Genomic DNA, 14,528 nt, shown 5'->3' with positions numbered 1-14,528 from the left:
TGCAGTTCTGGCTGTAGGAAGCTTCGAAGGTTTTCCCCGGCAGGGTTTGGGAAAGGTTTCAGACCGCGGGTTGCCCCTTGCTATGGACCAAAGCTCTGGGCAGTCGGGCTCTCCCAGCATTCCCATGAGGGTTGTTCTCCAGCTTACCCCGCACTGCTGGGAAGCAAGCTGACGTTTTGGCAGCAGTGTGTGTCCTGTGCCTGCTTCCTTTGTGGTCACGACCCCTCCTGGTGTTTGATTTCTCCCTGAGATGGTGAAGTGGTGTGAGTGGCACGAGAAGGTGAGGGAGTGGCGGGAGTCCCTGCTTAGTCCTGCTCCACCTCATATGTTGCCCTTATGTGAGTGGTTTTTGCACATGAGAAGCCCAATACAGCAATGTGCCCTAGCTGCGAGGGGAGACGCACATGGCTCGGCAGTGCCTGTGTCCTGATTTGGCCCTAACGTGTTTGTAGGGCCAAGAAGGGAAGACCTGCCCACACAAGTGCGCTTTGTTGTGGCCAGGGTTGGCTGACTGGTGTGGCAGTGCCCGAGGGGCACCCTTGTGTGCAGTGGACGCCCAGAGCACCACCCACGAGTGTGCTGGTGCCCCGGCTTCTTGTCTCTGTTCCGGCTGTTTCTAATTGTTCCTCTTGTTGTTGTCCCCCAGAATGTGACTGCACCTGGACAGACTGGATTGATGTGAGCTACCCACATAGTTCTGACAGAAACGGTGGTGACTACGAAACCTTTGAGAATATTCTGAAGAGCAACGCCTCCTGGGTCTGCGCGAAAGCTGAGGATATTTCATGCAGAGCAAAGCAGTTCCCTCACACTCCCATTGCAGATTTAGGGCAGACCGTGGAATGCAATGTTAACACAGGGCTCATCTGTAACAATCGTGATCAGGTCATAGGAGGCATAATACCGATGCCGGTCTGCCTCAATTACGAGATCAGGGTCTGCTGCCTCCCCGCCGTACCAGAGTGTATTACAACTACCACCACGAGCACCACGACACGCCCCACCTTCGTCCACAGCGAGCACAGTGTCCTCTCCACCCGTATCGACAACCACTCCACGCCAACGCCAACGCCATCGGAGCCTCCCAGCAGCACCGCCACCACCACGATGCCCCCCAGCAGCACAACCAGCAGCACCCTGGCGACAACGATGACTGTTCCTAGCACACCAGCACCCACCCCAACTCCTGAAAGTACGTTCCCAACACCAACAATAATCACCAAAACCTCGCTGCCTCCGACTTCAGAAGCAATAAGTAATTCTCTGGCTGCGTTGTCGTTTGTTGCCTTGCTATGGGAGAAATCAAGGTCTATTGGCAGCTTAACGTGTGTCTTAATTTTTGTGCTCTGAGGGAGTGTAGTTGATGTATATTTCCAAACAAATCGTGGAATCATAGAATAGTTTGGGTTTGAAGGGACCTTTTTAAAGGTCTTTTAGTCCAACCCCATCCTGCTATGGGCGGGGACATCTTTCACTACATCAGGTTGCTCAGAGCCCCATTCAACCTGACCTTGAACGCTTCCAATGATTGGGCATCCACAACTTCTCTGGGAAACCTGTTCCAGTGTCTCACCACCCTCATCACAAAAAATTTCTTCCTTATGTCCAAGCTAAACCTGCCCTCTTTCAGTTTAAGACCGTTGCCCCTTGTCCTGTGACCTCAAGGCTTGGTAAAACCTGTCTCTCTGTCTTTCTTCTAAGCCCCCCTTATATACTGAAAGGCCGCAAGAAGCTGTCCCGGAGCCTTCTCTTCTCCCGGCTGAACAACGCCAACTCTCTTAGCCTCTTTTCACAGGGGAGGTGTTCTAGCCCTCTGATCATTTTTGTGGCCTTCCTCTGGACCCGCTCCAACAGTTTCATGTCTTTCCTTGTACTGGGGACCCCAGAGCTGGATGTAGTACTCCAGGTGGGGTCTCACAAGAGTGGAGTAGAGTGGGTCCTGTAATGAGCTCCCCATTTAGGAGGGAGAGTGCACAACACGTTTCTGGTTCTCGGTTCCATTCCTTTGGTTATTGGGAACATTAGGAGTTTTTTCATCCTTGTGCCTCTGCCCAGCTTAGACAGATACTGAGCTGATGGGAAATCTTGCTTTTGCTGCTGTTGGACCTCGTCCTTCAGCTGGAGAGAATGTACTCAGTGGGACCCATGGTGTGGGACGGGAGTGGGGCTTGGTTTTGTGGCACCGTCATTTCAGGCGCCGGTTTGGGCGCAGCTGTGCAGACTTTCTTCCCTTTCTTCTCTTGCGTTGCCTCTGTGGCCGTTGCTGCCACTCACCTGCAGTTCTGGCTGTAGGAAGCTTCGAAGGTTTTCCCCGGCAGGGTTTGGGAAAGGTTTCAGACCGCGGGTTGCCCCTTGCTATGGACCAAAGCTCTGGGCAGTCGGGCTCTCCCAGCATTCCCATGAGGGTTGTTCTCCAGCTTACCCCGCACTGCTGGGAAGCAAGCTGACGTTTTGGCAGCAGTGTGTGTCCTGTGCCTGCTTCCTTTGTGGTCACGACCCTCCTGGTGTTTGATTTCTCCCTGAGATGGTGAAGTGGTGTGAGTGGCACGAGAAGGTGAGGGAGTGGCGGGAGTCCCTGCTTAGTCCTGCTCCACCTCATATGTTGCCCTTATGTGAGTGGTTTTTGCACATGAGAAGCCCAATACAGCAATGTGCCCTAGCTGCGAGGGGGAGACGCACATGGCTCAGCAGTGCCTGTGTCCTGATTTGGCCCTAACGTGTTTTGTAGGGCCAAGAAGGGAAGACCTGCCCACACAAGTGCGCTTTGTTGTGGCCAGGGTTGGCTGACTGGTGTGGCAGTGCCCGAGGGGCACCTTGTGTGCAGTGGACGCCCAGAGCACCACCCACGAGTGTGCTGGTGCCCCGGCTTCTTGTCTCTGTTCCGGCTGTTTCTAATTGTTCCTCTTGTTGTTGTCCCCCAGAATGTGACTGCACCTGGACGGACTGGATTGATGTGAGCTACCCACATAGTTCTGACAGAAACGGTGGTGACTACGAAACCTTTGAGAATATTCTGAAGAGCAACGCCTCCTGGGTCTGCGCGAAAGCTGAGGATATTTCATGCAGAGCAAAGCAGTTCCCTCACACTCCCATTGCAGATTTAGGGCAGACCGTGGAATGCAATGTTAACACAGGGCTCATCTGTAACAATCGTGATCAGGTCATAGGAGGCATAATACCGATGCCGGTCTGCCTCAATTACGAGATCAGGGTCTGCTGCCTCCCCGCCGTACCAGAGTGTATTACAACTACCACCACGAGCACCACGACCGCCCACCTTCGTCCACAGCGAGCACAGTGTCCTCTCCACCCGTATCGACAACCACTCCCACGCCAACGCCAACGCCATCGGAGCCTCCCAGCAGCACCGCCACCACCACGATGCCCCCAGCAGCACAACCAGCAGCACCCTGGCGACAACGATGACTGTTCCTAGCACACCAGCACCCACCCCAACTCCTGAAAGTACGTTCCCAACACCAACAATAATCACCAAAACCTCGCTGCCTCCGACTTCAGAAGCAATAAGTAATTCTCTGGCTGCGTTGTCGTTTGTTGCCTTGCTATGGAGAAATCAAGGTCTATTGGCAGCTTAACGTGTGTCTTAATTTTTGTGCTCTGAGGGAGTGTAGTTGATGTATATTTCCAAACAAATCGTGGAATCATAGAATAGTTTGGGTTTGAAGGGACCTTTTTAAAGGTCTTTTAGTCCAACCCCATCCTGCTATGGGCGGGGACATCTTTCACTACATCAGGTTGCTCAGAGCCCCATTCAACCTGACCTTGAACGCTTCCAATGATTGGGCATCCACAACTTCTCTGGGAAACCTGTTCCAGTGTCTCACCACCCTCATCACAAAAAATTTCTTCCTTATGTCCAAGCTAAACCTGCCCTCTTTCAGTTTAAGACCGTTGCCCCTTGTCCTGTGACCTCAAGGCTTGGTAAAACCTGTCTCTCTGTCTTTCTTCTAAGCCCCCCTTATATACTGAAAGGCCGCAAGAAGCTGTCCCCGGAGCCTTCTCTTCTCCCGGCTGAACAACGCCAACTCTCTTAGCCTCTTTTCACAGGGGAGGTGTTCTAGCCCTCTGATCATTTTTGTGGCCTTCCTCTGGACCCGCTCCAACAGTTTCATGTCTTTCCTTGTACTGGGGACCCCAGAGCTGGATGTAGTACTCCAGGTGGGGTCTCACAAGAGTGGAGTAGAGTGGGTCCTGTAATGAGCTCCCATTTAGGAGGGAGAGTGCACAACACGTTTCTGGTTCTCGGTTCCATTCCTTTGGTTATTGGGAACATTAGGAGTTTTTTCATCCTTGTGCCTCTGCCCAGCTTAGACAGATACTGAGCTGATGGGAAATCTTGCTTTTGCTGCTGTTGGACCTCGTCCTTCAGCTGGAGAGAATGTACTCAGTGGGACCCATGGTGTGGGACGGGAGTGGGGCTTGGTTTTGTGGCACCGTCATTTCAGGCGCCGGTTTGGGCGCAGCTGTGCAGACTTTCTTCCCTTTCTTCTCTTGCGTTGCCTCTGTGGCCGTTGCTGCCACTCACCTGCAGTTCTGGCTGTAGGAAGCTTCGAAGGTTTTCCCCGGCAGGGTTTGGGAAAGGTTTCAGACCGCGGGTTGCCCCTTGCTATGGACCAAAGCTCTGGGCAGTCGGGCTCTCCCAGCATTCCCATGAGGGTTGTTCTCCAGCTTACCCCGCACTGCTGGGAAGCAAGCTGACGTTTTGGCAGCAGTGTGTGTCCTGTGCCTGCTTCCTTTGTGGTCACGACCCCTCCTGGTGTTTGATTTCTCCCTGAGATGGTGAAGTGGTGTGAGTGGCACGAGAAGGTGAGGGAGTGGCGGGAGTCCCTGCTTAGTCCTGCTCCACCTCATATGTTGCCCTTATGTGAGTGGTTTTTGCACATGAGAAGCCCAATACAGCAATGTGCCCTAGCTGCGAGGGGGAGACGCACATGGCTCGGCAGTGCCTGTGTCCTGATTTGGCCCTAACGTGTTTTGTAGGGCCAAGAAGGGAAGACCTGCCCACACAAGTGCGCTTTGTTGTGGCCAGGGTTGGCTGACTGGTGTGGCAGTGCCCGAGGGGCACCCTTGTGTGCAGTGGACGCCCAGAGCACCACCCACGAGTGTGCTGGTGCCCCGGCTTCTTGTCTCTGTTCCGGCTGTTTCTAATTGTTCCTCTTGTTGTTGTCCCCCAGAATGTGACTGCACCTGGACAGACTGGATTGATGTGAGCTACCCACATAGTTCTGACAGAAACGGTGGTGACTACGAAACCTTTGAGAATATTCTGAAGAGCAACGCCTCCTGGGTCTGCGCGAAAGCTGAGGATATTTCATGCAGAGCAAAGCAGTTCCCTCACACTCCCATTGCAGATTTAGGGCAGACCGTGGAATGCAATGTTAACACAGGGCTCATCTGTAACAATCGTGATCAGGTCATAGGAGGCATAATACCGATGCCGGTCTGCCTCAATTACGAGATCAGGGTCTGCTGCCTCCCCGCCGTACCAGAGTGTATTACAACTACCACCACGAGCACCACGACCGCCCCACCTTCGTCCACAGCGAGCACAGTGTCCTCTCCACCCGTATCGACAACCACTCCCACGCCAACGCCAACGCCATCGGAGCCTCCCAGCAGCACCGCCACCACCACGATGCCCCCAGCAGCACAACCAGCAGCACCCTGGCGACAACGATGACTGTTCCTAGCACACCAGCACCCACCCCAACTCCTGAAAGTACGTTCCCAACACCAACAATAATCACCAAAACCTCGCTGCCTCCGACTTCAGAAGCAATAAGTAATTCTCTGGCTGCGTTGTCGTTTGTTGCCTTGCTATGGGAGAAATCAAGGTCTATTGGCAGCTTAACGTGTGTCTTAATTTTTGTGCTCTGAGGGAGTGTAGTTGATGTATATTTCCAAACAAATCGTGGAATCATAGAATAGTTTGGGTTTGAAGGGACCTTTTTAAAGGTCTTTTAGTCCAACCCCATCCTGCTATGGGCGGGGACATCTTTCACTACATCAGGTTGCTCAGAGCCCCATTCAACCTGACCTTGAACGCTTCCAATGATTGGGCATCCACAACTTCTCTGGGAAACCTGTTCCAGTGTCTCACCACCCTCATCACAAAAAATTTCTTCCTTATGTCCAAGCTAAACCTGCCCTCTTTCAGTTTAAGACCGTTGCCCCTTGTCCTGTGACCTCAAGGCTTGGTAAAACCTGTCTCTCTGTCTTTCTTCTAAGCCCCCCTTATATACTGAAAGGCCGCAAGAAGCTGTCCCCGGAGCCTTCTCTTCTCCCGGCTGAACAACGCCAACTCTCTTAGCCTCTTTTCACAGGGGAGGTGTTCTAGCCCTCTGATCATTTTTGTGGCCTTCCTCTGGACCCGCTCCAACAGTTTCATGTCTTTCCTTGTACTGGGGACCCAGAGCTGGATGTAGTACTCCAGGTGGGGTCTCACAAGAGTGGAGTAGAGTGGGTCCTGTAATGAGCTCCCCATTTAGGAGGGAGAGTGCACAACACGTTTCTGGTTCTCGGTTCCATTCCTTTGGTTATTGGGAACACTAGGAGTTTTTTCATCCTTGTGCCTCTGCCCAGCTTAGACAGATACTGAGCTGATGGGAAATCTTGCTTTTGCTGCTGTTGGACCTCGTCCTTCAGCTGGAGAGAATGTACTCAGTGGGACCCATGGTGTGGGACGGGAGTGGGGCTTGGTTTTGTGGCACCGTCATTTCAGGCGCCGGTTTGGGCGCAGCTGTGCAGACTTTCTTCCCTTTCTTCTCTTGCGTTGCCTCTGTGGCCGTTGCTGCCACTCACCTGCAGTTCTGGCTGTAGGAAGCTTCGAAGGTTTTCCCCGGCAGGGTTTGGGAAAGGTTTCAGACCGCGGGTTGCCCCTTGCTATGGACCAAAGCTCTGGGCAGTCGGGCTCTCCCAGCATTCCCATGAGGGTTGTTCTCCAGCTTACCCCGCACTGCTGGGAAGCAAGCTGACGTTTTGGCAGCAGTGTGTGTCCTGTGCCTGCTTCCTTTGTGGTCACGACCCCTCCTGGTGTTTGATTTCTCCCTGAGATGGTGAAGTGGTGTGAGTGGCACGAGAAGGTGAGGGAGTGGCGGGAGTCCCTGCTTAGTCCTGCTCCACCTCATATGTTGCCCTTATGTGAGTGGTTTTTGCACATGAGAAGCCCAATACAGCAATGTGCCCTAGCTGCGAGGGGGAGACGCACATGGCTCGGCAGTGCCTGTGTCCTGATTTGGCCCTAACGTGTTTTGTAGGGCCAAGAAGGGAAGACCTGCCCACACAAGTGCGCTTTGTTGTGGCCAGGGTTGGCTGACTGGTGTGGCAGTGCCCGAGGGGCACCCTTGTGTGCAGTGGACGCCCAGAGCACCACCCACGAGTGTGCTGGTGCCCCGGCTTCTTGTCTCTGTTCCGGCTGTTTCTAATTGTTCCTCTTGTTGTTGTCCCCCAGAATGTGACTGCACCTGGACGGACTGGATTGATGTGAGCTACCCACATAGTTCTGACAGAAACGGTGGTGACTACGAAACCTTTGAGAATATTCTGAAGAGCAACGCCTCCTGGGTCTGCGCGAAAGCTGAGGATATTTCATGCAGAGCAAAGCAGTTCCCTCACACTCCCATTGCAGATTTAGGGCAGACCGTGGAATGCAATGTTAACACAGGGCTCATCTGTAACAATCGTGATCAGGTCATAGGAGGCATAATACCGATGCCGGTCTGCCTCAATTACGAGATCAGGGTCTGCTGCCTCCCCGCCGTACCAGAGTGTATTACAACTACCACCACGAGCACCACGACCGCCCCACCTTCGTCCACAGCGAGCACAGTGTCCTCTCCACCCGTATCGACAACCACTCCCACGCCAACGCCAACGCCATCGGAGCCTCCCAGCAGCACCGCCACCACCACGATGCCCCCCAGCAGCACAACCAGCAGCACCCTGGCGACAACGATGACTGTTCCTAGCACACCAGCACCCACCCCAACTCCTGAAAGTACGTTCCCAACACCAACAATAATCACCAAAACCTCGCTGCCTCCGACTTCAGAAGCAATAAGTAATTCTCTGGCTGCGTTGTCGTTTGTTGCCTTGCTATGGGAGAAATCAAGGTCTATTGGCAGCTTAACGTGTGTCTTAATTTTTGTGCTCTGAGGGAGTGTAGTTGATGTATATTTCCAAACAAATCGTGGAATCATAGAATAGTTTGGGTTTGAAGGGACCTTTTTAAAGGTCTTTTAGTCCAACCCCATCCTGCTATGGGCGGGGACATCTTTCACTACATCAGGTTGCTCAGAGCCCCATTCAACCTGACCTTGAACGCTTCCAATGATTGGGCATCCACAACTTCTCTGGGAAACCTGTTCCAGTGTCTCACCACCCTCATCACAAAAAATTTCTTCCTTATGTCCAAGCTAAACCTGCCCTCTTTCAGTTTAAGACCGTTGCCCCTTGTCCTGTGACCTCAAGGCTTGGTAAAACCTGTCTCTCTGTCTTTCTTCTAAGCCCCCCTTATATACTGAAAGGCCGCAAGAAGCTGTCCCCGGAGCCTTCTCTTCTCCCGGCTGAAACAACGCCAACTCTCTTAGCCTCTTTTCACAGGGGAGGTGTTCTAGCCCTCTGATCATTTTTGTGGCCTTCCTCTGGACCCGCTCCAACAGTTTCATGTCTTTCCTTGTACTGGGGACCCCAGAGCTGGATGTAGTACTCCAGGTGGGGTCTCACAAGAGTGGAGTAGAGTGGGTCCTGTAATGAGCTCCCCATTTAGGAGGGAGAGTGCACAACACGTTTCTGGTTCTCGGTTCCATTCCTTTGGTTATTGGGAACACTAGGAGTTTTTTCATCCTTGTGCCTCTGCCCAGCTTAGACAGATACTGAGCTGATGGGAAATCTTGCTTTTGCTGCTGTTGGACCTCGTCCTTCAGCTGGAGAGAATGTACTCAGTGGGACCCATGGTGTGGGACGGGAGTGGGGCTTGGTTTTGTGGCACCGTCATTTCAGGCGCCGGTTTGGGCGCAGCTGTGCAGACTTTCTTCCCTTTCTTCTCTTGCGTTGCCTCTGTGGCCGTTGCTGCCACTCACCTGCAGTTCTGGCTGTAGGAAGCTTCGAAGGTTTTCCCCGGCAGGGTTTGGGAAAGGTTTCAGACCGCGGGTTGCCCCTTGCTATGGACCAAAGCTCTGGGCAGTCGGGCTCTCCCAGCATTCCCATGAGGGTTGTTCTCCAGCTTACCCCGCACTGCTGGGAAGCAAGCTGACGTTTTGGCAGCAGTGTGTGTCCTGTGCCTGCTTCCTTTGTGGTCACGACCCCTCCTGGTGTTTGATTTCTCCCTGAGATGGTGAAGTGGTGTGAGTGGCACGAGAAGGTGAGGGAGTGGCGGGAGTCCCTGCTTAGTCCTGCTCCACCTCATATGTTGCCCTTATGTGAGTGGTTTTTGCACATGAGAAGCCCAATACAGCAATGTGCCCTAGCTGCGAGGGGGAGACGCACATGGCTCGGCAGTGCCTGTGTCCTGATTTGGCCCTAACGTGTTTTGTAGGGCCAAGAAGGGAAGACCTGCCCACACAAGTGCGCTTTGTTGTGGCCAGGGTTGGCTGACTGGTGTGGCAGTGCCCGAGGGGCACCCTTGTGTGCAGTGGACGCCCAGAGCACCACCCACGAGTGTGCTGGTGCCCCGGCTTCTTGTCTCTGTTCCGGCTGTTTCTAATTGTTCCTCTTGTTGTTGTCCCCCAGAATGTGACTGCACCTGGACGGACTGGATTGATGTGAGCTACCCACATAGTTCTGACAGAAACGGTGGTGACTACGAAACCTTTGAGAATATTCTGAAGAGCAACGCCTCCTGGGTCTGCGCGAAAGCTGAGGATATTTCATGCAGAGCAAAGCAGTTCCCTCACACTCCCATTGCAGATTTAGGGCAGACCGTGGAATGCAATGTTAACACAGGGCTCATCTGTAACAATCGTGATCAGGTCATAGGAGGCATAATACCGATGCCGGTCTGCCTCAATTACGAGATCAGGGTCTGCTGCCTCCCCGCCGTACCAGAGTGTATTACAACTACCACCACGAGCACCACGACCGCCCCACCTTCGTCCACAGCGAGCACAGTGTCCTCTCCACCCGTATCGACAACCACTCCCACGCCAACGCCAACGCCATCGGAGCCTCCCAGCAGCACCGCCACCACCACGATGCCCCCCAGCAGCACAACCAGCAGCACCCTGGCGACAACGATGACTGTTCCTAGCACACCAGCACCCACCCCAACTCCTGAAAGTACGTTCCCAACACCAACAATAATCACCAAAACCTCGCTGCCTCCGACTTCAGAAGCAATAAGTAATTCTCTGGCTGCGTTGTCGTTTGTTGCCTTGCTATGGGAGAAATCAAGGTCTATTGGCAGCTTAACGTGTGTCTTAATTTTTGTGCTCTGAGGGAGTGTAGTTGATGTATATTTCCAAACAAATCGTGGAATCATAGAATAGTTTGGGTTTGAAGGGACCTTTTTAAAGGTCTTTTAGTCCAACCCCATCCTGCTATGGGCGGGGACATCTTTCACTACATCAGGTTGCTCAGAGCCCCATTCAACCTGACCTTGAACGCTTCCAATGATTGGGCATCCACAACTTCTCTGGGAAACCTGTTCCAGTGTCTCACCACCCTCATCACAAAAAATTTCTTCCTTATGTCCAAGCTAAACCTGCCCTCTTTCAGTTTAAGACCGTTGCCCCTTGTCCTGTGACCTCAAGGCTTGGTAAAACCTGTCTCTCTGTCTTTCTTCTAAGCCCCCCTTATATACTGAAAGGCCGCAAGAAGCTGTCCCCGGAGCCTTCTCTTCTCCCGGCTGAACAACGCCAACTCTCTTAGCCTCTTTTCACAGGGGAGGTGTTCTAGCCCTCTGATCATTTTTGTGGCCTTCCTCTGGACCCGCTCCAACAGTTTCATGTCTTTCCTTGTACTGGGGACCCCAGAGCTGGATGTAGTACTCCAGGTGGGGTCTCACAAGAGTGGAGTAGAGTGGGTCCTGTAATGAGCTCCCCATTTAGGAGGGAGAGTGCACAACACGTTTCTGGTTCTCGGTTCCATTCCTTTGGTTATTGGGAACACTAGGAGTTTTTTCATCCTTGTGCCTCTGCCCAGCTTAGACAGATACTGAGCTGATGGGAAATCTTGCTTTTGCTGCTGTTGGACCTCGTCCTTCAGCTGGAGAGAATGTACTCAGTGGGACCCATGGTGTGGGACGGGAGTGGGGCTTGGTTTTGTGGCACCGTCATTTCAGGCGCCGGTTTGGGCGCAGCTGTGCAGACTTTCTTCCCTTTCTTCTCTTGCGTTGCCTCTGTGGCCGTTGCTGCCACTCACCTGCAGTTCTGGCTGTAGGAAGCTTCGAAGGTTTTCCCCGGCAGGGTTTGGGAAAGGTTTCAGACCGCGGGTTGCCCCTTGCTATGGACCAAAGCTCTGGGCAGTCGGGCTCTCCCAGCATTCCCATGAGGGTTGTTCTCCAGCTTACCCCGCACTGCTGGGAAGCAAGCTGACGTTTTGGCAGCAGTGTGTGTCCTGTGCCTGCTTCCTTTGTGGTCACGACCCCTCCTGGTGTTTGATTTCTCCCTGAGATGGTGAAGTGGTGTGAGTGGCACGAGAAGGTGAGGGAGTGGCGGGAGTCCCTGCTTAGTCCTGCTCCACCTCATATGTTGCCCTTATGTGAGTGGTTTTTGCACATGAGAAGCCCAATACAGCAATGTGCCCTAGCTGCGAGGGGGAGACGCACATGGCTCGGCAGTGCCTGTGTCCTGATTTGGCCCTAACGTGTTTTGTAGGGCCAAGAAGGGAAGACCTGCCCACACAAGTGCGCTTTGTTGTGGCCAGGGTTGGCTGACTGGTGTGGCAGTGCCCGAGGGGCACCCTTGTGTGCAGTGGACGCCCAGAGCACCACCCACGAGTGTGCTGGTGCCCCGGCTTCTTGTCTCTGTTCCGGCTGTTTCTAATTGTTCCTCTTGTTGTTGTCCCCCAGAATGTGACTGCACCTGGACGGACTGGATTGATGTGAGCTACCCACATAGTTCTGACAGAAACGGTGGTGACTACGAAACCTTTGAGAATATTCTGAAGAGCAACGCCTCCTGGGTCTGCGCGAAAGCTGAGGATATTTCATGCAGAGCAAAGCAGTTCCCTCACACTCCCATTGCAGATTTAGGGCAGACCGTGGAATGCAATGTTAACACAGGGCTCATCTGTAACAATCGTGATCAGGTCATAGGAGGCATAATACCGATGCCGGTCTGCCTCAATTACGAGATCAGGGTCTGCTGCCTCCCCGCCGTACCAGAGTGTATTACAACTACCACCACGAGCACCACGACCGCCCCACCTTCGTCCACAGCGAGCACAGTGTCCTCTCCACCCGTATCGACAACCACTCCCACGCCAACGCCAACGCCATCGGAGCCTCCCAGCAGCACCGCCACCACCACGATGCCCCCCAGCAGCACAACCAGCAGCACCCTGGCGACAACGATGACTGTTCCTAGCACACCAGCACCCACCCCAACTCCTGAAAGTACGTTCCCAACACCAACAATAATCACCAAAACCTCGCTGCCTCCGACTTCAGAAGCAATAAGTAATTCTCTGGCTGCGTTGTCGTTTGTTGCCTTGCTATGGGAGAAATCAAGGTCTATCGGCAGCTTAACGTGTGTCTTAATTTTTGTGCTCTGAGGGAGTGTAGTTGATGTATATTTCCAAACAAATCGTGGAATCATAGAATAGTTTGGGTTTGAAGGGACCTTTTTAAAGGTCTTTTAGTCCAACCCCATCCTGCTATGGGCGGGGACATCTTTCACTACATCAGGTTGCTCAGAGCCCCATTCAACCTGACCTTGAACGCTTCCAATGATTGGGCATCCACAACTTCTCTGGGAAACCTGTTCCAGTGTCTCACCACCCTCATCACAAAAAATTTCTTCCTTATGTCCAAGCTAAACCTACCCTCTAAACACACCTTGTTAGGGTGTGAAACCCCCTAACATCCTAGTCAATCTGCTTCTTGACAGTATACCATATTTTTCTATATTTCTTTCTGAACAAGAAGTAGTTTGCCTGTCCTCACCCAAATGTGAATTAATTTTAGTTGAAGGACTGTCCTTGTGGACTGTGTGCGCAGAAGCAGCATATCTTACTTCCTCCTATCCTCCAGCATTATGAATGCACTCATGATGTGCACAGTGCTTCTCTATCTGCCATGTGTCTCTTACATCATGCTGTAAAAGCACAAACAAATGGTTCTGAGGCTGGTCTCTGAGAATCGTGAGCAATTTATAAAATGCTAATCAAAAACTGTTTTAAAGGAGCCTGCATTAGGGCCCATAATGAAAACTGGCTTTGTCATGTGAGAAGGAAAAAGCAGAAAAGTCAATTTAGGGTTCCTACCATGCAAAAATAGCTTGTGGGTGAGTAGTCTTAAAGGCCTGGGAGTTAGGTATGGAATACAGATTGCCCCAGCAACTGCTCAGTTTCAGCAGAATCAAATGACTCTGAGCATAATCAATGCTGGTATGAACATGCCACATGAAGTAGCACAGGGAACAGTGGTCTATCCATAGAATATAGCATGACAGTAATACAGAATTAATCAAAGAGTTCACTGATAAACTCAATGAATTCCCCTGTATTTAGGACTGCTGAACTTTTCTCTGTAGTATAAAGTTTTAATACTACGGACAGCTGTTCCATCTGACATTGATCATTGATAAAGTGTTTACATCAATGTCTCCCATGCAACATGTAGGAGATTTTTAAAATAATCCCTCTGTTATGCAAAAGCCATTAATAAAACAGTTTCTGCTTTATTCCTATCTAAATACCCTATGCTTAGGTTTTTTGAATTTCATTTGCTTATTAAAAATGAAATGAAGGTAATAACAAATGCAATTTGCCTACTTACTTAAACTAAACTACTGTGTTTTCTCCCTGTCTTAAAGAGGATACAACATCTGAATCAGGAACAGCAACAACGATGAGTACTACAGTTACACCTTCAGCTACCCCACTGCCAACAACTAGAACGACAGAAATAGAAAGTAGAGCGTCTACCATAAGCACCACTATTCAACGGTCAACACCATCGGTATCAACAAGCCCAGTGACAGTCACCACCTCTGGAGTCACTGAAACAGGATCGACCACCAAAACCACTACTTTGGCCCCCACACCCTCAAGATCCACTCCCCACAGCACCACAATAGTAATGGAAACATCTAGCCAAGAGACCACTACCACAAGGACTGGGAGCCCTCCAACAAGATCACCCACCACCACCATCAGCACCACAACCTCAGGACCATCTTCCCCGGAGCCTACAGCCAGCACTACTGTATCACCACCATCAGTGTCAACAAGCCCAGTGACAGTCACCACCTCTGGAGTCACTGAAACAGGATCGACCTCCAAAACCACTACTTTGGCCCCCACACCCTCAAGATCCACTTCCCACAGCACCACAATAATAACGGAAA

The 14,528-nt window shown here is 52.0% G+C and overlaps 1 protein-coding gene across 1 annotated transcript in view; it reads left to right on the top strand.

Moving 5' to 3' along the window:
- The window catches only part of MUC2 (mucin 2, oligomeric mucus/gel-forming), a 60,940-nt gene that overhangs the window by 31,166 nt on the left and 15,246 nt on the right, over positions 1–14,528 (top strand). The window contains 8 exon segments of the mRNA XM_050897030.1: positions 561–1,248; positions 3,262–3,384; positions 3,387–3,528; positions 5,178–5,659; positions 5,662–5,740; positions 7,472–8,017; positions 9,751–10,429; positions 11,835–12,578. Coding sequence (XP_050752987.1) covers positions 561–1,248; positions 3,262–3,384; positions 3,387–3,528; positions 5,178–5,659; positions 5,662–5,740; positions 7,472–8,017; positions 9,751–10,429; positions 11,835–12,578 — 3,483 coding nt within the window.

This window comes from Gymnogyps californianus, chromosome 5 (assembly GCF_018139145.2).
Source record: "Gymnogyps californianus isolate 813 chromosome 5, ASM1813914v2, whole genome shotgun sequence".
NCBI lineage: Eukaryota > Metazoa > Chordata > Aves > Accipitriformes > Cathartidae > Gymnogyps > Gymnogyps californianus.
This window is presented reverse-complemented; position numbering and strand designations above follow the sequence as displayed.